The 27,055-nt window shown below is 38.4% G+C and overlaps 1 protein-coding gene across 7 annotated transcripts in view; it reads right to left on the bottom strand.

Annotated features, from left to right (window-relative positions):
• The window catches only part of depdc5 (DEP domain containing 5, GATOR1 subcomplex subunit), a 45,772-nt gene that overhangs the window by 17,872 nt on the left and 845 nt on the right, over positions 1–27,055 (bottom strand). For 6 of the 7 annotated variants that reach the window (XM_032565191.1, XM_032565190.1, XM_032565188.1 and 3 more), the window contains exons 2-29: positions 26,824–26,891; positions 26,645–26,732; positions 26,479–26,525; positions 25,434–25,519; positions 25,267–25,350; positions 24,851–24,900; positions 22,437–22,506; positions 20,673–20,751; positions 20,523–20,584; positions 18,213–18,282; positions 18,062–18,134; positions 17,879–17,982; positions 17,713–17,787; positions 16,068–16,202; positions 15,916–15,977; positions 15,075–15,148; positions 14,001–14,070; positions 13,865–13,901; positions 13,669–13,789; positions 13,023–13,246; positions 12,750–12,950; positions 11,818–11,953; positions 11,623–11,717; positions 11,090–11,146; positions 9,972–10,155; positions 8,481–8,641; positions 8,094–8,214; positions 7,577–7,744 (exon numbers count right to left, since the gene is read on the bottom strand). In XM_032565191.1, the coding sequence (XP_032421082.1) occupies positions 7,577–7,744; positions 8,094–8,214; positions 8,481–8,641; positions 9,972–10,155; positions 11,090–11,146; positions 11,623–11,717; positions 11,818–11,953; positions 12,750–12,950; positions 13,023–13,246; positions 13,669–13,789; positions 13,865–13,901; positions 14,001–14,070; positions 15,075–15,148; positions 15,916–15,977; positions 16,068–16,202; positions 17,713–17,787; positions 17,879–17,982; positions 18,062–18,134; positions 18,213–18,282; positions 20,523–20,584; positions 20,673–20,751; positions 22,437–22,506; positions 24,851–24,900; positions 25,267–25,350; positions 25,434–25,519; positions 26,479–26,525; positions 26,645–26,732; positions 26,824–26,881 (2,792 nt within the window). In that variant the 5' untranslated portion in view covers positions 26,882–26,891. The remainder of the gene's footprint in view (positions 1–7,576; positions 7,745–8,093; positions 8,215–8,480; positions 8,642–9,971; positions 10,156–11,089; positions 11,147–11,622; positions 11,718–11,817; positions 11,954–12,749; positions 12,951–13,022; positions 13,247–13,668; positions 13,790–13,864; positions 13,902–14,000; positions 14,071–15,074; positions 15,149–15,915; positions 15,978–16,067; positions 16,203–17,712; positions 17,788–17,878; positions 17,983–18,061; positions 18,135–18,212; positions 18,283–20,522; positions 20,585–20,672; positions 20,752–22,436; positions 22,507–24,850; positions 24,901–25,266; positions 25,351–25,433; positions 25,520–26,478; positions 26,526–26,644; positions 26,733–26,823; positions 26,892–27,055) is intronic. The other variant, XM_032565187.1, reaches the window with a different exon arrangement.

Genomic DNA, 27,055 nt, shown 5'->3' with positions numbered 1-27,055 from the left:
AAAACCCTTATTTTATTTTTATCTTTGGTGATGAGCTCCATATCTTTGAGTTTGTCATCACTCTAATCTTTGGCCTCAATAAAACTCCATCACATTCAAGTGAAGGAAATATTGTTGCACCGATTGCAGTTTTCTGATCAGTCAGATCTTTTAAAAGCCTGACTTACCAATTTTTTTGTCTGAAATATAGTATTTATAGTAACAAAGTCGTCAAGTTGGCAACAGTGGAGTGACTTATTAACCGCCCTGTGCAGACCAGACCTGGTGAGCGACCTGGTCAGTTAGTCCTCTCTCACTGCAGAGCAAAAGAGGACAGTGACTGCTGTTCAGACGTCTATGGAAGTAGACAAGATTGGCAGATAAAATTGTGTAAGTATCAACCAATCACCGATCACCCAAAATAAAATAAATCAGGGCCAACTTATTGGTGCACCCTAGAAAAAACATGTTAATATAACATAAAGGTTACTGTAAACTTAAATCTGCCAGAGGTATCAATAGTATAACTAAACAGTACCTTTGATGCAATGCTTTTAGTGAAGGAATATAATAATCTTCATCAGTGAGATTCCAACTGCCTGCTTAGTTCAAACCACTCTGGCCACTGCGGTCCTTCATGTTCTGCTTTTCAGCTTTTTAAGCCTCTCGTTGTTTTGGTGATGGCTGGTACCCATGAGCAGCCATCACCAGAGTTACTCTAGAGACACAAGCAGTAACTCTACCATCACAGCCAATCAGTGAGAGACGGATACTATCTGTTGCTACTGAAACAGCTTAATAACAGAGCTTTGTTTGGTAACTAGGATCAATTAAAATGGAAGTGTGACTGGACTTCCGGTTATGGCGTCTCAGTGAAAAGGTGCATGTGCGTATGGCTCGCTGTTAAATCCTTAAATGAATCCGTAATTAAGATCAATATTCACAATTTCGCTCGTTTATGGTAACGGAAAACGTTTAGTGGGGATCATGCCACCGAAAAATGCCAAAGTTGTCCAACAACCAACTAAAGCGACTCCACGAGAGAATGCGGCTAATGTAGCTCATGCTAACGAGACAGCACCGGCTAACTCGACAGAGGCTCAAGAAGCTCCGACCAACCATGATATTCTCAGAGCAATTAACCTGCTGAAGGAAGATATGAACAAACAATCTGCTGATATGATGAAAACAATTCAGGATATCAAAGGGGATATGCAATCGCTCACTGAGAGAACTGGGGAAACAGAAGTGCGAATTTCGCAGGTAGAGGATGACGTTACTTCCCTTCAAAGCAGAGTTAAATCACTGGAGAGAACCGTGGAGGTGCTTGGTGATAGAGTTGCGGAGCAAGAAGACAGGAGCAGACGCTCCAACCTGAGACTGGTCGGGCTGCCTGAAAAATCCGAGGGAGCGGATCTGTGTGGCTTTCTGGAGACATGGCTTCGAGAAACACTAGGTGAGGACTTCACCTCCTCCCGATGCGTGGAGAGAGCTCACAGGATCGGGCCCCTCAGCTCTAAAACTGCGGCTCCAAGAGTTGTTATAATGAAGTTTCGGAGTTATAGAGACCGGGATATAACTCTGAAAATGAAGGAAGTGCATTATGAGAATCACTGTGTCACCTTTTTTCCTGACTTTTCGGCCGAGACTCGCAAGCTGCAGAGGCAGTTTGATGGAGTGAAAGCCCGGCTTCGAGTCCTTAAAGTCCGGTATGGTATTTTGTATCCAGCTCATCTGATCATCACACACAATGACAAGCGACGGATCTTCAAGTCAGTGGAAGAAGCCGAGAAATATATCGATGGAATAAGCCCACAGGCAGAGAATAACTCCAGGACATAGTGTGTGCCCATCGCTTCCCCTCAACAGTGGATACAAAAGGAACAAATTGCAGTGGACAATATTGTAAGTTGACAAACGTTTTGTTGATGTATGTGAAAGCATGAACACTGCTATTAATATTTCTTTATTATACCTTTGTATTGTTACCAAATCTAGCCTTAACTATTAATATTTTGGTCCAATTATTCTTTGTTCGGCCAGCCAACCCACATATTACCTTCGTTATGCGTGTGGACTTTTACGTTACCCACTTAGTGGATGCAACGTTTCATATAACCCGAGTTCAATGTTCAGAAGGGATTAAGACCACATTTCGTTTGGGGAAATGTGTGGTGATTTGGGATCAAGGGCTCACTATGGGTACAGTTTTTTTGTTGACTTTACATGACTTGAATGTGAGAATAAGAAGAGGCCAATGCATTATATTTGTTTACATCTCCAAGTACACGATTTATGTCTGATTGCCCGGTAATCAATATATCTAGTTGGAATGTTAGAGGTCTGAGCAAAATGGTCAAACTTAAACAAGTGATGGGCAGGATCAAACAGATGAAAACTACAATATGTTTTTTACAAGAGACACACTTGATTGAAAAGGATGTAAATAAAATTAGATCTAGGTGGCCGGGACAGGTATTCTCCTCTAGTTTTACAACTCACGCCAGAGGAGTAATAATAATGATCCACAAATCAATTCCATTTGAACTTAAAAATAAATACCTTGACCCGGCAGGGAGATTTATCATTCTTAGTGGGACTATAATCTCTACATTGGTCAACTTTGTATGTCTATATGCCCCCAACGAGGATGATCCTACCTTTTACCAAAATCTGTTTTTAACCATGTCAGCTTATAATGGTTCATTTATAATTGGTGGAGATTTCAATTGTGTTTTAAACCCTGCAATAGACCGTTCAAATAGTTCTGTCATATCCCACCAACAAGCCAGGAAAACTGTCGAGAAATATATGAAAGATCTTAATATAGTGGAGGTTTGGAGGCAACTTCATCCAAATAAGACGGAGTACTCATGCTTTTCAAGCACCTCCAAAACTTATTCACGAATAGATTATTTTCTGGTCTCCTCCGGTTTATTATCTACAGTTCAAAAATGTTGGTATGAAGCTATTCTACTTTCTGATCATGCCCCAGTTATTCTGTCAATAAAATTACCAAATTATTGTCGGTATTCAATCCCATTTCGATTTCAAGCTAAATGGTTTAGATCCCAAGAATTTGAGGAATTTCTCAAAGAGAAAATAACTGAGTATTTCAATTTTAATACAACCCAAACCAGTGCATCAATAAAATGGGAAACCTTTAAAGCCTATATAAGGGGGGAAATAATGAGTTATACTAGGCATAAATCAAGACTCCATTTGTATAAATTAAAAAACATTGAAAAACAAATCAAAGAATTACAAGAGCAACTGTATCACTCTAATGACGCTGACAAATATAGGAGACTTCTTTTACTAAAATCGGAATATAATGAGCTCACTACCAACAAAATAGCAACTAATCTACTGTGGTTACAACAATCATATTATGATCAGGGTGAGAAGGCAGGTAAACTCTTAGCTTGGAGGCTTAAAAAGTTACAGACGAATCGGGCTATAAATTCAATCAAATTAAATAATGGTGAAAATCTGGTAGATCCAAAAAGTATAAACGATGCATTTGTAAAATATTATGAAAACTTATATACATCCCAATATCTAGACAACACAAATAAACAGAAACAGTTTCTGGACCAACTTCAATTTCCAACTCTGTCAGAAGAGAATAAGAACAATTTGGATGAAAAGCTGAGTATTGAAGAACTTAAAATGGCCTTAAGCCGCATGAATTCGGGTAAGGCACCTGGCCCCGATGGCCTTCCAATTGAACTTTACAAGAAATTTCCAGATAAATTACTGCCCCCTCTACTCGAAGCGTTCAATGAATCTTATGAAAAAGTTTTGTTTGCTATGGATCACGCCTTTCTATCATTAGATGCTGAGAAAGCTTTTGACAGGATCGAATGGAGCTATCTCTTTGATACCCTTAAGAGATTTGGCCTGGGAGAAAAATATTTAAAATGGATTCAATTACTATATACTGAGCCAGTTGCTAAGGTCCCAACAAACGGTCAACTTTCAACATGTATTAGCCTCTGTAGATCGACGCGACAGGGATGCCCTCTGTCCCCCCTCCTTTTCTTATTTGCCATTGAGCCGCTTGCCATGGCAATACGTAAATCCCCTGAAATCACCGGCATTCAAATTGGAGATGTGGAGCACCGGTTGTCTCTTTTTGCAGATGATATTGTTCTGTTTTTAGCTAATCTGAAAGAGTCTATTCAGGCTGTTGATAAAATTCTGAAGGAATTTGGTGAATTCTCAGGTTACAAAGTTAACCAAAAGAAAAGCTCCTTATTACTGCTTAACAGAAATAACCCCCCAATACAAACACAATTTGCTTATACCTATGAGGGCTTTACCTACCTAGGAATTAAGATTAACCCAGATCTAGAGAAAATAGTCTCTATAAACTATGATCCTTTAATTCAGAAAATATTAGATTCCCTAGATAGATGGAATGAGATGCCAATTTCAATGATAGGTCGTATTAACATCATTAAAATGTCCATTCTCCCGAAGTTCTTATACCTTTTTCAGTCCATCCCCTTACACATTCCAGCTTCCTTCTTTTCTTCGATAGATAAAGCCTTTATCAAATTTATATGGAACAATAAACGCCCCAGATTGCGACTCTCTCTTCTTTATCTGCCCTATGAACGAGGTGGGCTTAGAGTACCAAACATTAAGTTGTACTATCATGCAGCACAGCTTTGTGCTGCTACTTGCTATTTTTCCACTGGTGACATACCCTCTTGGGTACAAATAGAGAACAACTTATTAACATTATCTTTGACATCCTATCTTTACTCAGCAGATCTTAAACATCTATTAAAAAACACCAAAAATCCTTTTCTCAAAAACACAATATCAGTTTGGCACCACTCACATCCAGTTTTGGATGAGGTGTCCGAGCTCTCATGTCTATCACCTATTTGGGGAAATAATAGATTCAAACCAGGAAGAGCAGACAGAGGATTTAGAATATGGTTGAATAAAGGCGTAAATAAAATAGGGGACCTTTATAGTGAAGGAGTTTTGATGTCCTTTGAACAGCTGGCAAATAAGTGCAGTCTGCCTCAAAAACATTTTTTTAAGTATTTACAGATTAGAAGCTTTGTTTTTGCGTCACTGAAATCCACTGCTGACCCTCCACTCTCTACCATAGAATATTTAGCCACTCACCACAATCACAGTAGGGGTCTACTTTCCAAATTTTATAATATCTTGCTTTTAGCCTTAAAAGAAAATAGTCTCTCATATTTACAAGCATGGAAAAGAGATCTGCAAACTGAAATCTCTGAAGATGAATGGAACAACTCTTGTCTACTGGCACAAACGCAAACTATTAACACAAGGTTTAGGCTATTACAATACAAGTGGTTGTTTAGGACATATATCACTCCTATAAAACTTCACCATTTCAACTCAAATATTCCTGATGTGTGTGTTAAATGTAATATAGATAAGGGTACTCTTTTTCATTGTATGTGGCAATGTATGGAACTTCAAACTTTCTGGAAGGAGGTTATTGTGTTCACCTCTCGTTTGATTGAACAGGATGTTTCAATGGACAGTAAACTTTGCCTACTGCATATTTTTCCAGATGGATTTAAAGTACCTATAAAGAGAAAGAAGCTTGTGAGTTTTTGCCTTTTGCAGGCTAAACATTTGATTGCTCTGAAATGGAGGAACCCAGAAAGACCAAAGATAAATGAATGGATCAAACTACTGATCCACAACCTGGCAATGGAAAAACTGATTTATATAACAAAAGGAAAACTTGAAGACTTCGATGATATTTGGTCCCCCTTCCTATATTTTATCGAACAATGTGACATGTAAACTCAACCTTTCCTTTCTTTTTGTGTAGAGAGTGAGCCCTGGGGTTTTGTGTGTTTTTCTTTATTATTATTATTATTTTTGGGGTGGGGGGAGGGACGGCATTGTGTTAATTTTTATTATTATTTTTTTTTCTTCTCTTTTTTCATGTTCTTTTCTTGTATGTTTATATAGCAGAACATTCTAATAAAAATATTTTGGAAAAAAAAAAAATGTAAGTGTGACTGAACTGAAATGACTTGTATCAAGGTGACATTTGTTATGAATTGGCGCGATATACATAAACTGAATTGAATTTGAGAAGGTGATAATGGAAAAGGCACTTCAAAAAGCCTTCATTTCCAAACCAATTATTCAATCAGATTAACATCTGGAAACTCTGCAGCAATCACATCAGAGAGAGAAAATAAGAAAAGATCCTTACTATATATACACTGCCTGGCCAAAAAAAAAGTCACCACTTGGATTTAACTAAGCAAATAGGTACAAGCCTCCTATTGGATAAGTACTGCATAGGCGATTATCTTTCAGCTGGCAACAAGTTATTTAACCCCAGCTGATGCAATGAGTAACTCCTCATTTCTTAAACAACCATGGCAAAAGACACATCCTGTGGTCGTGGAAAAGACGTTAGTCTGTTTAAGAAGGGTCAAATCATTGGCATGCATCAAGCAGAGAAGACATCTAAGGAGATTGCAGAAACTACTAGAATTGGGTTAAGAACTGTCCAACGCATCATTAAAAACTGGAAGGATGGTGGGGAACCATCGTCTTCCAGGAAGAAATGTGGTCGGAAAAAAATCCTGAATGATCGTGATCGGCGATTACTTAAACGTTTGGTCAAATCAAATCGAAGAAAAACAACAGCAGAACTCAGGAGTATGTTTAATTGTGAACGCAAAAGCATTTCCACACGCACAATGCGAAGGGAACTCAAGGGGTTGGGATTGAACAGCTGTGTAGCCGTAAGAAAACCTCTAATCAGTAAGGCTAACCAGAAAAAAAGGCTTCAGTTTGCTAGGGAGCATAAAGATTGGACTCTGGAGGAATGGAAGAGGGTCATGTGGTCTGATGAGTCCAGATTTACCCTGTTCCAGAGTGATGGGTGAATCAGGGTAAGAAGAGTGGCAGGTGAAGTGATGCACCCATCATGCCTAGTGCCTACTGCACAAGCCTGTGGGGGCAGTGCTATGATCTGGGGTTGCTGCAGTTGGTCAGGTCTAGGTTCAGCAACATTGTGTGCCCAAAGAATGAGGTCAGCTGACTACCTGAATATACTGAATGACCAGGTTATTCCATCAATGGATTTTGTCTTCCCAAATGGAACGGGCATATTCCAAGATGACAATGCCAGGATTCATCGGGCTCACATTGTGAAAGAGTGGTTCAGGGAGCATGAGTCATCTTTTTCACACATGGATTGGCCATCACAGAGTCCAGACCTTAACCCCATTGAGAATCTTTGGGATGTGCTGGAGAAGGCTTTGCGCAGTGGTCAGACTCTCCCATCATCAATACAAGATCTTGGTGAAAGATTAATGCAACAATGGATGGAAATAAATCTTGTGACACTGCAGAAGCTTATTGAAACAATGCCACAGCGAATGCGGGCTGTAGTCAAAGCTAAAGGCGCTCCAACAAAATATTAGAGAGTGTGACCATTTTTTGGTAGCGACTTTTTTTTTGGCCAGGCAGTGTATATATACACACACACAGTTATATACAGTTCCCGGTACATTAGTGCTGTTGCTAGGCGCTGCATGTTTCTGCGACAACATTCATTTGTGTGCACCTGAAGTCCTCAGAGCCAGCCGAGCAGATGTACTGGTCCAGGTAGTTCCACTTGTATTCCTCCAGCCGCTCATGTCCAAACTCCACCCAACAGGACACAAACTGAGCATCTGAGTGTGGAGGACACAGGCTGTAGCTGTACTGGATCTGAGCTGATTCATACGGATACCTACAGACACACACACCAAATCCTCACTTCCTTGTTTTAAATTGGAAACCAAAAAGTATAAACAGTTTTCCCCCCCGAACATGTTTTCTTTTTAATTATTTTAATGAAAACTACTTTTAAAATATCTGTCATGCTAATAAAGAAAAAACAATAATAAAATCAAACCAAAATGTCATTACCTGCCGTCTATATGTCATTGAGTTTAGTCTTTTTTAGTTTTTGCCAGAGTAACTATCAGATAATCAGCTGTAGTTTTTTCAGTAGTAACAAAAAACATGCCTTTTAGAGGTTTCAAGAGCTGAGATTGATTTTCAGTGAATTTGAGTTGGATGATATCAGAAGCACTCACTTCGGCAGGTAGCGAGTGACAGTGATGATCTTGTCTCTGAGGCAAACCTTATGGAAGGTGCGGCCCATGCTGAGCCAGTAAACCGTCTCTTCTTCCTCCGCTCGACGCAAAGACACCAGACCTGGGGCAACAACAATGACAAAATGCTGTGGGTTTTTTTTTCCTAGTGTTTTCCTGTCCCTTCATAGGCTGCATCCCCCATGCATAGCACTGACCATGACAAAGATAATGCTGAGGACAAAAATGAAAACTGTTGCTTTAACTCTATGCTTAAAAAAAGTATTCATTTTCGTTTAGAAGTTATTTTCTGAAATCTAAATTTGTGTTGTGTTTTCCTCATAGCTGTATGCCAGGAACTGGTTAGTTCTCTGGATCAGATTTAGTTACCTCTAGTGTACAGAGGACTGCTGCCAAGGGGTGTGGCCACCGCAGGAGGAGGTTTTCTGTTGTTTGTTTGAACTATTATTTGATATCCCTGCATTAACCTCTGACAGATAAACTCTTCAAACACCTGAGACGCCGTCATCACTGGAGCTTCATCTTCGCGTCTATAAAAAGAAAAGAGAAAGGCAAAAGTCATGGTCAAAAGGAGGATATCTCCCTGCCAAAACAAGTAAAAACAATTTTGTCTTCTAGAGTAGAATGAAGAGTTAAACATTTATTTGAAAAATTGGGTTTTTAATATTATTGTTAACCATTTTAGAATTCATTTATCATTTTTAAACAATAAATTCTTGTATTATAGTTTCAGAATCCTCTGAAGTGGATCGTACCAACTCTGGAGTACCATTTCTGATCAGTTCACAAAACTCCTTAATGCCTTAACAGTAGTGGGCACATTTCCACTAATCTGCTAATGCACTAATATTGGAGATTTGAAAACACAGCACACTTAGCTTCCCCTAAAATAAAGTTGTAATAATATGAAAATAAAGTCAGAACATTACCTGAATAAAGTCTTTCCTGGAATAAAGTAATATTACTTGAAGGTCATATATTAGGAGAATGAATTAGTAATTTTATGATAATTCCATATCCACAAATAATAAAAACGTAAAATGGGGAAAGTTGAATATATTGTGAAGTTATACTTTGGTTTCAGTTTTACACATAAAGAAACATTATCTTTCAATACAAAAGCCTCAAATAATCACTAGCAGGACTTTGAAAATGTATCCGTTATTTTCACAATCATTTCAAAGAAAGACTCATGGAGCTGATCTCTACTGAGGATTTTCCTCATAAAACAAACTTTTCTCGTAATTTTAAGACTTTCTTCTGGTAATAATGCGTTATGATTCTACTGATATTGTGACTACATGCTTATAATAAAAAAAATTTTTACTCTGGCTGTAATACTTCATTGTAGGATTGTAGACTCTCATTAGTAGGTTTATATATACAGTATATTCAGTACAGACCAAAAGTTTGGACACACCTTCTCATTGAATTCAATTAGAAAGTGTGTCCAAACTTTTGGTCTGTACTGTATATATATATACTGTATATATATATATATATATATATATTAGTCGTTTCTGAAACTCCGCCTCAGAAAGTCATCACAACATGGCTCCTCTATTCACTCTTTAACAATGTTTTTTCCCAGAGTTTCACTGAGAAGTGGCTTGCATAATAAGCTCAGCTGATGTGCATTTTCACCAGGTGTTTGCTAACAGTTGCTGGCTATTCTGAAAGAGCTGAGTGGGTGAGTCAAAGGGGAGGGCTGGTCTGTGAGGCAGAAGCTCAGAAACTTGGAAACTGGATGAATGAATCAAGGCAATACTCCAGGTATGTTTTTGATGAGGAAATAACTTTATAACATGATGAAAGTGGATTTTACATAATACTGCCCCTTTAAATTGTCACATTGTTTACCTTTCTAGATCACTGTGTGGCAAGAGGTCATAGCAGCCTTCAGTGTAGTCATTCTGCAGCGTCTGACGGTCAGGGAAGTAGTCGGTGGTGAGGGGGAGGCAGGCTGGGGTAGTCAGGGACTTCCAGTCCACCCCCACCGTGCAGCAGAAGCTGGGCACTGTCGGGGGTGCAGACAGCAGCAGGGCTTCACACACAGACCCAAAAATCCCCACCGCAAAGAGCATGACATGTACCCACAGTGGAGAGGCACATGTGTGGGAGGGATTTGGGAGGAAAGTGGAGTGAAAGGGCAGGAGTCAGGAGTGAACAGATAGGGAAGACATGAAGATAGAAAAGAAGAAGAGATGATAATGCAAACACAAAAGAAGAAGAGAGAGGAAGAAAAACAGAAGTGTTACTTTTAATGACGCCATCTCCCCCTGCTGGTGATTCCTGCAGGGGGCGTAGCTGTGCAGCAGTGATCAGACATGCAGATTGCGCTCCTGAAACAGTCACTCTGTGATCCACATCACCCACAACAAACTGAAAGTGTGTCCTAAGCTCAATCAGGGTGCTGAGTGGATTTAAGCAGAGAAATCTCATTATTCATGCTAATAAAAGGTAGTAGGAAAATTCCTAATCAGAAAGTTTGTGCCAAAGTAGCAGACTGTTTAAAGTTTCACAGAATCACCCAATTAATTATCCTCAGAGAGAGAGAGATGTGTGCTCAACATGCAGTCATGCAGATAAAAGGCAGAAATAAACTAAGTTTAATACAAACAGATCATGGTGAGGGGAAATTAAGGAGCTCTAACTGATTGGCTATAGATAACAAAACTCAGAAAAACCAGGAGAGATTCAAGAAACAAGCTTAGGAAGAAGTGGACAGAGGGAGGAAGATCCCACATGACCTGTGTGCGGTGTCTCTACCTGCGACCCCTCTCAATAGACGCCCACTGGAGAACCCTGTCTGCCAAAGCTCAATAAGCCCTCACAGGTTAAACACACCTCTGAAGGTTTATGGTCATCATCAGTTTGGTGATTAATAACAATTTCAGCCTGCTGGTGAAGCTGTACAACAATTTGAGCAAGCCTTAAAAAGATCTCATTTTAGTCCAGCAATGATTGGATGGACTCACTCGGATCAGCACCACTGGAGAACTCCTGGAAGGAGGAGCTTCGGTTGCTCAGAGGTCCTGCACACAATTTCACAATCACACAAAAGAGATTTGTGGTTGACTATTTACACTGATGACGCATGCATTGTTTTTTTACACATTTTCCTTAAAGCAGCCAAACATTTTAAAGTGCTTTGATTTGACCTTGCTAGAGGTCATATAAGAGTCTAATATATGTGAAAAAAAACAAAACAAAATCAGGCCTGATTTTCTACATACATTATCAAATATACAGTATATTATTGTAAAAACAAATCACTTCATAGTGAAATTGTGTGTTTTTGATATTATAATGACCTAGAAATTATTACTAAAAAAAACAAAAAACAGCTCCACTGAGGAGGCCTCTTAGTGGCCCTGGGGCCCTAAGCGGCTGCTTAGTTTGCTTATGCCTGTGTCTGACTCTTAATCTGCTCCACACTGGGAGAAAGAGAGAGCTGCATCAGGAATCTACAGAGCTAGGAGACAGCAGTACGGCTGGTTGAGTAGGATACCACAGCTGTTGTTGCTCCCTGGACTCCCAGTGAACTCTTCCGTTCCTCCACAAATGTAAAGGCCGTTCTCGCCTGCTTGCCTGGAGGTTGTTCGCCTTAAAGACAAAGACAAATCGGCATCTCTCCATCTTCCCTGACTACAGGTGGAAACTGACTGCAGAAGAAACACTTGGTCCCAGAGTGAGTCTGTCTTACCGTCCTGTGGCTTCATGATAAGCCAGCTCCAGTAGCTCAGCAGATGTGTGAGTTGGATCTTTCTGCTGGCTGCCCTGTAGCTCTGCCATGTTCTGCCTGGTCTGGTGATGGATCTGGATTGCCTCTCCAGAAGGACCTGAAGAATAAAGTAACACACATTGCCAATTAGGTGAATAGTAGCATATTTAGAAGTCTCCATTTTGGTAAAGACCTGATCATAGAGAAAAAACTTTTCCCAAAGATTTGGGATTCATAGAGTAGACCTGTCTCTACAACATAGTAGCTTGTTTTCTTTACTAAATCTTTGTCTGTATTTATCTGATGTTGAAAAAACACAATTTTCCAATTTAGATAAGAAATGAAATTAAAATCAAACGTGACCAACCTTGTTAATGCCATAGCTCATTAAAAATCATGGTAGCGACAGATGTAAACAGTTACATGAAATATCTTCACAATTCAGCCATGTCACTAGCACTCATCATCAGCCATCAGAGGAGATGTTGCCATCTTATTCTTATACTGCATTTTGGGGAAATTGTAGTTGGCCATTTTACAGAAAAACTATGGATTCACCACGTTAGAATGACACCCAACTTTTTAGGAGCTGTGTGGTGCTATGAGAGCTCTGGTCATTGTCAAAGGAACAAAATCAAACCTTTATCCTCATTAATCAAAATCAAACCATTATCGTCTTCTTTAGTAACATCCAGCAGCTGTTAATTACGTGACTCGTTTGATGCAAAAAAAAAATTAAGTCTGTTGCAGTTTTGTGAAATACGTCTACTTCAATACGGCTGAAAAATCACCTCATCCTAGTTCAAAAATGTGAGTTTTTTTTTTAAATTAGTGTGTTTCCATTTAGCTAATTTATTTTCATAATTTTGATTTGTGCAATTTCATGGTCAAAAGAATTAATGATGTCTTCTCACCAACAGGGAAAGTGTGCATCCAGCGGCGCCGGTTGGAGGTCAGCTTCATGGGCATCCTGGATGGTGTGAAGGGGTTTATGAGCGCTCTCTGAGGAGTGTAGCCTCCAGGACGGATATGCAGGGTGGACTCAGCACTGCCCACTGTGAACCTGCCGGGGGCGCTGGAGTCCCGCTGAGAGTCCATCATTTTCTCCAATAACTCTAAAGAGCAGCATGGAGGTGACCACAGTGAACACATCACGATGGAGGCACTAGAGCTAAACAGTAAGTTACCTCTGGTGCTGGTGTATCCCAGAGAGCTGCTGACTTCATACTGCGCTGGAGGACCTCGGGGGATCAGCAGCATGTTGGACACAGGACCCAGGCTGTCATCGGAGGCCAGGCTCGTCTGCTCCTCTGTTCCCCCTGAGCGGACAGGAGAAGACGTGCCGATGCCGGTGCTGATGTCCACAGACCCCCAGCTTTTCCTCCCACTCATCTCTTTGTCTCGACCAATCCTAGAAGAGAGGAAAAAATATTATGGCACCCGTTTGTGGAATGGTCTGCGAGAGAACCTGAGGGCTGCAGAAAATGTCGTCTTCAAGAGCAGCTCAAGACCCATCTTTTTAACTGTATTTTCTGAATTGGATCATTTCCGCTCAGTTAATATATATTCCATACAGTTGTGTGTTTTTGGGTGGGTAATTCTTTGTTTTAATTGGAGGGTTTGTTTTTACTGATCTATACATCACTTTGAGCTGCATCTAGTATGAAGGGTGCTTTGTAAATAAAACTGACTGATTGACTGAAGCATCTGTTCAATAGAACAAACTCTCTCTCATATTGATTTTTCAAAAGGGACTGCTCAAGTGAAATAACTGATTGTTTATGTATTAATATAGATTGTTACATCAGCTGCGCAATAAAAGCTCTGGATTACCTGAAGTTGGAGCTCCTCTGAATTCGTGATGGACCTGGAAGCCGGAACACCTGAGCATCATAGGCATCGTAATCTACCTGTATAGGCAGGCTGTTGTCTGAGTCCTTTGGAGAACAAAGAGCTACAAGAGTCCATCAGGTCAGGGTTGGATTCCTTCTAACAGATCAAATAGGTGAGATGGCGACTGGTAACTTACAGTGGTCTTTGTTGCTCTTCTGGATCTCAGCATGAGGCTAGAAATAAGATCAGTGTTCACCAAAGTAAGTTCAGACGTTTAGCTAACAAAAAAACATAATAGTAAATTAATTAGTTGGGAAGACTAGAAGATGTACCTTGCGATCAGCCAGTTTGATCCGAGGAGTGAATGAGCTGCAGGAATTCTGGCTTTTGGACGTGTAGAAGCTGCAGAAAAGAGACAACATTAACCCTGATTTCTTCATTGTACAGTAGAAGTCAGAAACCCTCAAAGTTAAGGGCCGAAACAACAACTGGATTCAAATTTTGATTCTTGAACAATTATACTCACATTACAGAATTTCACAGTAATGATGTGAATGGATTCACCCTGAAGCATAAGGCTCATTTTCAAAGTAATTATATTAGAATTTAAAAACATTTAAGAACATTTCAGTGCTTTAGAATGGATGTCAAATATTGAGTGAGTAAAACAGAAATCGGCTACTTTTCAGAAGAAAATAATTTGGTAAAAGTAATTGTAAGAGCCATTCATATGTAGAGACCTGTTGAATTAATTAGAATATTATTGAAAAACACATTTATTTCAGAAACTTTATCACACACTGATGGAACACATTGCACAGTTTAATTACGCACATTGATGTTTGGAAGTTTTTATTTCTGCTAAGTATGATGATTTTCTGTTTATAGTTACTATAGTTACATGACATTTAAAATTTGAATTTTACACAAGACCAAGAAAAACTATTTTAAAAACAGAAATATGAGCTTACTGGAAGTATGTTTAATACCTGCATAAGGGTTGTTATTTTTAATTTTTTTTTATATGACAAATGAGACTCATCGGGGCATACCGTATATTCCAATTTATTGAATATTACTGTACAGTGCTGATCAGAACTCTCCATACACTCATCATGATGGCAAACACTGAAGGCCATTACACAATAGAACTGAACTTTGCCAGAAAACCATTCAATGAAATGGCATCCATCATTTCTGAGAAGAATAGTAAGACGTTTGTCAGAAGCTTTTTGATGGCAACAGAAAGTGTGGTTTCTCTGTAACTGGCTAAATACTAGTAAGAGTGTATGTGTTTATATTTGAGCTTCTCTGCATTATTTTTAGTCTACGTGATTTTAAAGAAATTCCACCCCTAATTCTAAATATTTATTCTTGATTTACCATTTGTAGTTAACTGCTCCTACCTGTGGTTGATCCAGTGGGGAAGGTTGTAGTCGTCTCCTACACGTGAGTCCCCAGGTGTCGTTTTGTTGTGCAGCTTAAGAAGAAATGACAGAACAGAACTTGTAAATGAGTGTATCAGAAGCAACAACACTAGCTATGTTTCCATTACCAATCTGCGCAAATCTTTATCTATATTAACGCCGAAAAAGCAAAATTTTGCAATTGCGGTGTTTCCATTAAATAAGAAATGAAATTAAAATCACACGTGAATACGCTTGTTCACGCAAGAAGTCATTAAAAATGTTGGCAGCAGTGAAAGCAAACAGTTACATGAGATATATTCATAATGCAGCCATTGCGCTTAACATCATCCGCCAAAGGAAACATTGCCGTCTAATACGTAACAACAAGCCCCTATACGTTGGAGTGGCTACGTATGCGGCATTTTGGGGAAATTGTAGTTGGAGATTTTACAGAAGAGCTATGAATTCAACACGTTAGAATGACACCCAACTTTTATGAACTGTGTGATGCTGTGAGAGCTCTGGTGGAGCCAGCAGCACACTGTCAAAAAAAACCCTCCTCCTACTACTTCTTGTCATCTTCTGTGTGGTTTTCGCCAGTAGTAACATCCAACTATTAATCATGTGACCCGTGTGATGTGGAAAAAAAGTCTTTCTATTGCAATTTTGCAACATACATCTATTTTGATATAGCTGAAAAACCACCTCATCTTAGAACAAAAACTTTATCAAAAACTGACGTGTTTCCATTATGTGAATTTATTTTGGTAATTTAAATTTGCGCAATATTATGGTTAATGGAAACTCAAGTACAGGCTCATACTTCAGAATGTCTCACCTTAAACAACGGCACAGCGTGCAGTGGCTGCTCACCCATACACACCAAGTCTACACCGATACCTACAACAGGTCAACACAATTTCATCGTTCGCCTCATTCACACTTCACATGTTCTCTTCATTTTTGAGGAGACAATGATTGCTTTCTGACCATTATCAATCATTCGCTGTTTAGTCAGTATCATAAGCAGACGGTCAACTTCAAACACTCCTACTCCCGGAGTGATGACCACGGACATCTGGCCAGTGCGGTCAAAGTTACGGTTGATGTAGTGCTTGTCAAACACTGAGGGAGACATGTAGAACATACTGTATATTAGCCTTTGTAAGGTAAAACGAGTAAAACATTTTCCAGAGGTGTAACAATACAACAATCCACATCAATTAAATTATTAATGATTCAATTACATCGAGGCAAAATGAAAATATTTCCACAACAACATCCTCATCTTTAAAATGATGCATTTGAAATGTGTTTCCATTTTGAAGAATAGGTTAAGTGGTTCTGTTCTGCTCACATGTTTTGTTTGAGACACTAAAAAAAAGATGAACTCTTAAAGTCTTCTTAAATGTACTGGTACATAAAAAGGAACTGAAAAGTCTGTTAATTTATTAAAGCTTAATATCTATCACATTTGTTTCTATATGAGTGAAAGGTCATTAAGGGCAATATTAAGCTAACGGGTTAAAAAAAATGCACTAGAGCATGAAAAACACGAGATTATTTTGAACAGGTGATCTATTTTTTTTATAAAATAAAAAATGCTTTTTTTCATTTAAATGCATGGTGCTCAAATTATGAATTATTTTTGCAAGTGTATATATATGTAATTAATGTGCTAGAAGGGGATAAGATGCATTGTATCAACTTGTGAATTAAATCAAAATCGCATCATGACAGACTTTCTATGTTTGGATGACATCATATTGTCATCCAAATAAATCGATAAATCTGGTGACTTAAAGGCCTCATATTTTCACAAGCATCAAAAAGACATCAAACTTGTTGATCCTTTTCATCTTAGCAGTGAATAATTTCAGCATTAATCTTTGTTTACTCTTAACTAGGAGCAGCCTGGTTATTAGTGGTTTAATATTCTTTTGTTGCCTTGCCGATAAAAGTTCTGAATGGACCGGATTTGTCTTATAATTCATAGAGTAATTTAGCACCACCCTCCTCCACCTGTTTCTGTGCATTGCTCACTATCTGGTTGAATGAAGGCTTAAACATCACTTTGATCATGGCTTGCAAAAAAAAAAAAAAGACAAATTTTTCTAACTACAATTAGTGACAGTCCCCCCAAAACCTGCAGTGAAACCATGGAAACTAAAGGAGCAAAAGTTGTTATCGACATCAGATTGCAGTTGGAGATTTTACAGAAGAGACCGTCACAGACTGTCTTACTCTGTCAAAAATTAAATAAGATTATGTTTCACATTTTTATTTTAAAATTACCAGGGCATTTTTACTCCTGTTAATCGTACAGTGGTAGATTAATTCTCTTACCATTGTAGAACTAAATATCAGACCAACACAAAGAATGCATTCCAATACATCTAGCATATATTCAAACTAACTGGGGGGCTATACTGTAGGTTCATTGCATCAAATGGTTAAACCTCATACTTTAAAACCATTTGCTCCAACTATTTTATGCATAACCCAAGTAAAAGTAAAACCCAAGTGAAACCTTTAAATTTTTTCCAAGTTTCTAGCTTTTTCTACAACACAAAGAAATGTCTTGACACACAGAGCCATAATGATACAAGAAGAGGTTCAGTCTTACACCACTCACCATTAAAAGAAAGATTAATGGCCTCCAGGTAGTTTCCCTGCACGGCAGTGGAATTATAACCCACAGGAAAACCAGCTGGCATCAAAGGAAATGAACAAAAACTTTAGGTTATAAATGGATCCTGATCCATTTATAAGGTCAGAAATTATTTGGATTTCTCCACTACCTGCTTCTTTAAGTCGAACCAGAAAAGGGTACTGAATGAAGAGTTTCTTGATGGTGACCAGTAGTGACGTCCACTCATCCCGTCTCTCATTCTGAGCCACAACCCTGATCACAAAAGTGTATATTGACTGCTTCCATCAAACATCGCCATGGTGATGGGCTTTCCTTCTGTTGGTATGCTTACCTGTAGAAGTCTTCATAATAATGTCCCTCATGATTCTGTCTGACGGATCCTCTTAGATTCTCAGGAAACTCCTCTGAGGGGTTTAACAACATAAGCAAAATCTTATTTTAATATTGCTCAAAGAATAAGATCAATCATCATATCCACTCACCCAAAGTTTTGGCGTTGTAAAATGTGCGTGAAAACAGCACAACGGTCACTTCATGACTACAGTTCTTCTCCTGTCAACATGAAATGTTATAAATGTTCATCTTTTTTTAAGTTTTTTTTTTATACATAACTTTTGGTGATTTTTAACATCCAACCTGAACTATTACAGGAATACATATAATGGAGTATTAGGGCAGGCAAAGAAAAAGAAATTAAATATGAGAATAAAGTCATAATGTTATGAGAAGAAAGTTGTACTAATACAAGAATAAAGTCAAGGTCAAATTTATTTACATAGCACATTTTCAGGATGTAAAATGTGCTTTACAAGGAAAAAAACAAACAAAATGCTAAAAGGCGTCAAAAGGTAAAAGATTCAACTGTCTAACATTAGACAGGGGAAAGACCTTAAAAGACTGTTAGATTAACAAAGACACTGGAAAGGAAAGGGACACAACACAAAAAACATTTGTGTCAATGTGTACAAAAGCCAGATCATGAGAGAGTCTTCAAAAGAGATTTAAAAAGCTCCAAAGTTTGTGCTGATTTATAACTTGCTAAAAAAACATTAAGGTGAGGTCAGGGAGTTTTATTTATATAGCACATTTTCAGTTACAAGGCAATCCAAAGTACTTTACATGAATTAGAAGAAAATACAACACAACAACAAACCAAAGGAAAGAGCAAAAGAAGAAAAAAAGAAAACAAAAAAGTAGAACCCCATGTTTAAGAATAAATAGTCTGTGATTTATCAACTAGTAGGGGTTTCTCTGGATTCTTGTTTTGATAATGTAAGGTAATAAGTACTTTGTCTAGAATCAGGGGTCTCAAACTCCAGTCCTCGAGGGCCGCAGTCCTACAGTTTTTAGATGTGCCACAGGTACAAAACACTGGAATGAAATGGTTTAATTACCTCCTCCTTGTGTAGATCAGTTCTCCAAAGCCTTGCTAACGACCTAATTATTCTATTCAGGTGTGGTGCAGCAGAGGCACATCTAAAAGTTGCAGGACTGCGGCCCTCGAGGACTGGAGTTTGAGACCCCTGATGGAGGAGTTTCTCTGGATTCTAAGTTTGTTCTAATTCCTACTCTGGGTTGAGTGAAATCCTCTGGATCTTTTTGTTGTAGCTAATCGGTTTGATTCCTGTTCTGGGTTGAGTGAATATATAAACTAGATGCTCCTGTTATAAGTATAAGTACTCCATAATGTATAAGCTACAAGGAGTTTCTCTGGATAGCAATAAGCTAAATATTGGTCTAAAGTAAAAGACCATACAATTCCATGGGTGACTTCAGGAGGGGCGAGGGGACGGGAAGGGGCACTTGTTTCCATAGACTTCAGGAGATTTGAGACAGACCGACACAAGGGAGCCAGATTCAGAATAAACACATTTCCTTTAGATCAGGCAGACTTGAAATTTTCATCCTCCCTAGAGTCTCAACAAGTACATCTCTGTTAATTGCAGTCATCCAAATTAGCGTGGTCATTCCCACTGGGCCGGAATTAGCAACTTCTCCAAGATCAATTCCATCCTGCTAGTGAGTTTTAGCGTCCAAAGTTTGCCTACGAAAGGATCGCAACCAACTTCAGCCTCTGCCTCACAGCATGTCAGTCTGAGTGTTCGCTAGTCGGCCCAATCCATCACAAATTTGTCGATATGCCAGGTATCTGCCAACTCCAAACAGCTGAAATCCTGTTATCATGACTCCAAATAAATCCAGGATGTATCCCTCCGGGTATGTATCCCACAGTACAAGTGGACTCTCCTCTCCACAGTTTTCTCATTTAGAAAATTTGATCAATTGCATTGAAACTAGTTAACCAGATAATTTGTAGATTTGGAGGATGTGCAAAGAAAGGCTACAAAAAAGCAGCACAAAAACAGAGCAAGCAGGGGGAGAATGGGTAGTGAGGGGAGAAGAGGAAAAAAGCGTCTGCCTTCACCGACTGCTAGAGGTGAATGCTGCACCAGGCTGGCCAAGCTTAACCTTGGCCAGCTGTCTTAGATGAAAAAAGCTAGATTGACCACTTTGGTTCCTGATCTCTGAACCGAATCTGATCTTAATGGATGGATGCATTAAGAACTAACCTCTGTATATGGGGAACCCACTCCTACTAACTCCCCTCATTTTGGTTTCTTCTATTTGATTTCAAATCCTGGTCCATTTTATTATTTTTAGTCATGTTGCAATACATAAAAGCTTATGCTTAAAATGGGCTTCAAACAGAAGTGTTGAACAACACTCTAAGAATAAATTTAGCAACAGGTCAAGACTGGAGGTTAGTAAAACAACAACTAAAGGACACAAACCTTCCATTTAGTGAACAGGTCAGACAGGAAACCACTGACCGCCTTCTCAAAGTACAGATCCCCTAAAAGTAAAACATTCTAGTAAAACCTTTGTCTATGAAGATGCAGAAGAAGGAGCTGCAAGTTAGATACCCCTCAAGTATGACTTACCATATATGTCAAAATCCCACATCTCACAGCTCATCTGGATGAAGATGTAAACCATAGCAGACGTTGATCTAAAAACCACCTGAGAAACCAGAACATCATGCTGGTATAATTAATAACTCAACATGAAAGAAGTGCTATGAAGATGAGATGAATGTATTGAGGATTGACTTGGATGTTTTGCTCCTTGTTTCCAAATATGCCTTCATTATTTTTCTAAAAGGACAGTGTGGTGAAATGATGTTTCAGTGTCTATAGAATGGAAAATCGGGTCAAATATATGGAGGTACACTGCCTGACCAAAAAAAAAGTAAGACAAGAAAGAAAAAAATAAATAAAATGAAATCACACATTATGATATTTCCTTTCACCATGTCTAGCTTGGATTACAGAACTCACACACAGATATTGTTTTGATAAGCTTCTGCAATATCACCAGATTTATTTTAATCCAGTGTTGCATTAATTTTTCACCAACATCTTGTATTGATGATGGAAGAGTCTGACCACAGGTCACTTTTTCTCCAGACAGAATAGATCAAAGATTCTCAGTGAGGTTCAGGTGTGAAGTCTGTGGAGGACGATCCATGTCTCTCAATCACACTGTCATAATTTGAGCCAAATGAATTCTGGCAATAGCTGCATTTCCAATAGCAATATATTTGCACAAACTGAAATTACTAAAATAAATTTTCTTAACGGAAACATGTTAATTTCAAAGAATTTTTTTTAAATAAAAACTTATTGCGCTATAATGAGGTGGCCGTGTCTACAATATTCTTTGAAGAATTTGAATTAATTACTTACAACAACATATAATTTCCCTACGGGATTAATAAATATTTTTGAATATAATTGAATTTGAATTGACTAAAATAAAATAGATGTATTTTGCAGAACTGCAATGGAAAAACTTTTTCGCATCACACTAGTCATATGATCAACAGCCGGGTGTCACTACTGGTGAAAGTCATGAAGTAATCAAGTTTATTTGTACAGTGCATTTCAGCAACAAGGCAATTCAAAGTGCTTTACATCATAAAAACATGAAAATACACCACACAGTCTTCTGTGTAAACATTATATTTACGGTAGTCAAGTGCCATTATTACATATCAAAATGTTGGTAAGTGTTTCATTTATTATGGTTCAAAAGCAACTCTAAACAGGTGGGTTTTTAGTCTTGATTTAAAGGCACTCAGTGATTTGGCTGTTCTGCGGTTTTCTGGAAGTCTGTTCCAGATGTGTGTTACATAGAAGCTGTTCTATGTACCACCCTGCTTTTCCATGTTTGGTTCTGGTTCTGTGGATGCAGAGCAGAACCAGAACCAGAAGACCTAAGAGGTCTGGAAGGTTGATACAACAACAGCAGATGTTGTATCAACCTTCCTAATGTTTTGTATTGCTAAGCTGTCCAGTGATTTATAAACCAACAGTATTTTAAAGTGGAAGGACTTTAGAACTGGGTGATGTGCTCTATCTTCCTGGTGTCAGTGAGAACATCAGCAGCTGCGTTCTGGATCAGCATTCTATTGCCAGCTGAAAGATAATTGCCAATGCACTAATTATCTAATAGGAGGTTTGTACCTATTTGCTAAGTTAAATTCAGGTGGCGACTTCTGTTTTTTGGCCAGGCAGTGTATATTAACAGTGTTTGTATGAGACTGTGTACAACTATGGATCAGTAAAATTAGCTATAAAAATGTCACCATATCAAAGCCTGACTCTCCAGGAAAGCTCCTTACTCATTTGTTTTTCATAACTTACTCTGGTATTCTCGCTAATGTAGCCACAGGTCACTTTTTCTCCTTTCACCCATAATTCACTGGCCTGGGCTCTGAAAAAAAATCCCCAAAAACACAGAAACATTAACAACAGTAAACATTAACCTCAACTAAACAGTGTGTCCAATGGAGAATAGCACCCAAAATGTCAGAATTTATCAGTTTTGATGTCAGCTTAAGGCACACTTCGGTCGCAGGTCACATTTTTGTCCATGTGGACTGGCTGAGCAGTGGAGGAAAATCAAGCTGTTATTAGCTGTTCAGTAACGCAGGACTTCAGGTTTACTTTGAAGCTTAGAAAGTTTAATTGAGAAAATGTTCCATAGGCTGATCTAGTTGGATCACTGCATAAACTTAAATATCATGAAAAACCTTTCAGTCTGGACAGTGTGGGAATAATTACAGAACCTTAAATACTACAATATAAAACCGTCAAACAGTCTCTCCAGTGAATGTTTTGTGTCTAACTGCGCATATGAGGCAATGGTTCTCTAGACCGAGCAGATGTCTGAGACCTGTGGGATGGAGTCGGGACTTTATCAAATACATTATCAAATACAAAAGAGGCTGTTCAACAGTTTGCTTAACATGTTGATAAAATAAGACTTTGCACTACAACTTTTGTAGTCTGTATTTGACCGTTCAGTAACGTTCCTGGTTTGGTGTCTTTTTTATCTTTCCAGTAAGGGTTTGATGTGTAAAATACAGAGATTCGATTCTGATTTTTAAGGTCACGATTTGACTCAAAAACTATTTTTAATTCAGAAACCAATTTTTTCTATGCAAACACTCTAGAGATTCTGTTTACATTATGTGACTGAAATTAGCTGTCTGGGTTTTTTAATAAAGCAATACTAAAGAATTATTCAAAATACATACAGTGGGCAAGACGGTCTTCTATGTGGTCAGTGAATGCGTAATGCAATATGCAGTGCAATCACAAATACCAGTGGCAAAGACGTACAAAATCAATTTAATTTTTTTTTAGACATTTTGAACAGACTCAGAATTCCCAGGACTAGGAATTGTGATTTTCTATAGAATCCATCTTTTATACATATCTAGTAATAACAAATGATTGTTTCTGGTCACCAGATTTATCAACAAAACTGTCGGTTCTTCAGGTTTGCCTAGTAAACTTGAAACCAGATGTTTACATATATTGTATTAAAAACTATACAACTTTTTGCCACACACTGACATTAAAAACACAGGTCAGAATATTTTCCGTATTTGACCAGTTATTTTTTAAATGACGGGAAAATTTGAAGCCCGTCGGTCATTTGACAGGTTATTATTAACACCCCTGATTGGTGCTCATGGGCAGACATTATAGACTTGAAGCAAAGATTTCATCCCAGAGGCAACTAAAATCAATTAATAAATACAATCCTTTCTGAATATGCTATGGTGGACACTGAACTAAATGCGTCTTTCTGACCGGAGCTGACAGCGTGTTGAAGAGTTACGGACTGGACGCTTTGGAGTGTGTGGTCAGGAAGCGCATTTCAAACCTTTGGCTGACATGACGCGTTTAATTCCAGTCTCCATTAGAATAGAGAAAACTAAAGAGTTTTCAATGTTATGTTAATCCATTTATAGTCTAAAGAGAGGACCCGGCAGTTTAACTTGAGGAAATAAATAAAGGTGCAGAAATTAATCAGGCTGTAACAAGCGCAGTGCGCTGCACAACCAGTGCAGATTTCTCTGCAGATGTGGACCAGGAGGAATTTGTGAAGCTGTGTGTTCAGACCGCAGTAGGTGAAGTGCTGGTAATTTAAGTGGAGTCGTTTAATTTCACTTATTATAAGTTATTGGGGCCACAATCAGTGGTTTTTGTCACTCCAGAGAAAAAGGTAGATGCATTCATCTCCTTTATGTGTGATGGGATCTGGATTCACGGTTCAACTAGGTGAATATTAACTAAAAATCCCCAAAGTAGCATATGTTAATATGATTATAATTTGACGGGTAAAAATAGCAGATGACCGATTTTGTTTTTTTTAATGCTGTCGGTCAAATGATGGAGAACAAAAAAGTCTAGGGCGACTCCTGATTAAAAGAGACATTTTTTAGGGCCAGGACTTTAACACATTAGTTTTGATCAATAAATGACACATTTTCTGAGTGCAAAGTAGATCTTGACACCACATCACAAACCACAAGAGGAACAGTACGGACATTTTAATGATGAAGGGAAAATTTAAGTAGAACAACAATATTGTAATGTCATATGTCCTTATATTGCATAATTTTATTTTGCACAGAACTAAAAAAAATATACTTAAAACTGCTAAATTGCTGAATAAAATTACATTTCAGGCTTCTAATCCCAAGTTTCCAAAAATTTTTCAAAGTCAATTCAACATCAAGTCCTGTGAAGCCAATGTAACGTACCTGATTCCTGCGAACTCCACTTTCTGAGTCACATAAGCACATGTGCTCACCTAAAACACAAATGATATAAATTACACACAGTATTAAACAAACGGCCAAAAAAAACTACACTAGGATAGAAAAATGTGTTCAGTCTCTCAGGGCTGCAAAAATAACAAGACAGAATTATCTTATTTCAGTCCTAGTTGGGAAGTTCATGCAGCTTTTTTTGTTATCTGGGTAGAGCTTTTTTCTTGGGTAATGCATATTACACTTTAATTCTGCAGTAAAAAGAAACCATGAAAACTTCACAAATGTATGACATATCCTGGCCAGAAAGAATGTTGTTCTTGTTGTTGCCACTTCAAGGGTGGGGGTAATGGAACTGATTTCCTTGTTATTGTGGAGTATGCATTGGCAGCATTCACATGGCCCACCAGACTCTTCTTTAGCCTCCACATGTCTCCTCTGCCAATGTACTGATCTTTGAACGTCAGTTCCACCAGATCGAGTGTTACATCCTTTTGGTGGAAAACACAAATCTGTTAGAAATTCTGCACTACCAGCAGGTGAACAAAGTTAAAGTCAGTCAAAATAAGCATACCTTAGGGTCAACTATATTAACAATAACATCCTGATAGGCACGAAGCTTGAAAGCCTGTGCTACGGTCTGGTCCACACTGATGGTCTCTGCAAAAGAAGATGATGTCCAGCATGATGATGCAAAGCATGAAGTCATTGCAAAGGTTCTGCAGTGTGGCATCAAGAGATTTATGGCAGATTTGATGGTTTATGCTCCAAGATGTAAAAAAAAAAAACTTAGAATGTGACAAAACAAAAAAGAACTAACTTTTCTCTGCACAAGGTTCACTTCAAGTTCAACCCAGAAAAATAAGGTGGCCAAAGACAAAAGATTTTTTTTTTATTATTTCCCACTAAGATGAAAGTAGATAGTGAGAGCTACATTTGAGCTCTCAAATGTTGAGAGCTATGTCCTTGCTCTCAACATTTTGAGAGAAAGGACATAGCCAATTTATATATAAGGACACACCAATCACTAAAAAACCTGACCTGCAGATTCTGATTTCATTTTTTTTTCGTCTGAAAGAAATCTGAAATCAGTAGTCACTAAGTATAGCAACAAAGTTTCTAAATTGGCAACAACAGTGGGGTGACTATAGTTAACCGCGCACGTTAAGACGTGACCTGATCGGTGGGTCTGTCAGTCAGTCCTCTCTCTCTGCAGTGCAAAGAGACAGTGGTTGATTCTTAGAAAGTAGATAAAACTGGTGGATGAGATCGGCTTCACATGCAAGTTCCAGCTGATCACCGAACTCCCAAAATAAAATAAATTGAGGTGGATTTATTGTTGCACTCCTATTATGGTAAATGGCCTGTACTTGTACAGCTCTTTATCAAGTCCAGAGGATCCCAGAGCACTTCACACTACACTCATTCAGCCATTCATGCACACATTCACACTGATGGTGGCTAGTTTCAGTACACTAGCCAGCTGTGGCTTGTCCTGGGCAGACTGACAGAGGTGAATTATAACTTATTCTAGTTCTGTACTTCTTGTTGGTCACCACTGCTGCAACAACCAAGCCTCAGTCAATGCAACTAATCCCCCAGGATAACACTTTATTTACCTTTCTGAAGATCCTCTTTTAAGCTTTTCACCTGAAGCAGAAGAGGACTGCAAACCAAAAGACACAGTCATATCACACTCATCGAGTGTCAACAACAAATAAAAAAAAGTTCAGCAAAACAATATAAGCCATCCAGATCATCATTTCTTGTTTTAAGTCGTCTCACCTGTAGTCATCTGTAGGGTGAGCAATCTCAATTATGTCTCCCAGGTTGACTTGAGGGAAGATTTTTGGGTTGACAACCAGCTCATCATCTGCTCAGTGAATAAGCTCATTTTCAATACAATCCCACTAAAACATTTACATCAATAGGTGCTGACTGAGGCATTCAAAGTTTCTTCTTACCACTTCCGCCAAAACCTTTCTTGTGCAGTACGAGTTTATAAGACTTATTTGTCCTCATGATGGAACAACTAAAGAAAGAAAAGTTTGCCAATACAGGTTATTTTTCATTTAAGCTAAAACTAGAATAGTGCCCGACAAAAGTATACATTACTTTTGAACATTTCAGATTTTTTTCACATTATAAACACAAATTATTTATAGAGCCTCTCAAAGGTTTATAGATCTGAAGTTT

The sequence above is a fragment of the Xiphophorus hellerii genome, chromosome 6 (assembly GCF_003331165.1).
Source record: "Xiphophorus hellerii strain 12219 chromosome 6, Xiphophorus_hellerii-4.1, whole genome shotgun sequence".
In the NCBI taxonomy this organism is placed as follows: Eukaryota; Metazoa; Chordata; class Actinopteri; order Cyprinodontiformes; family Poeciliidae; genus Xiphophorus; species Xiphophorus hellerii.
The sequence above is the reverse complement of the archived record's forward strand: the minus strand, read 5'-3'. Positions and strand labels throughout refer to the sequence as shown.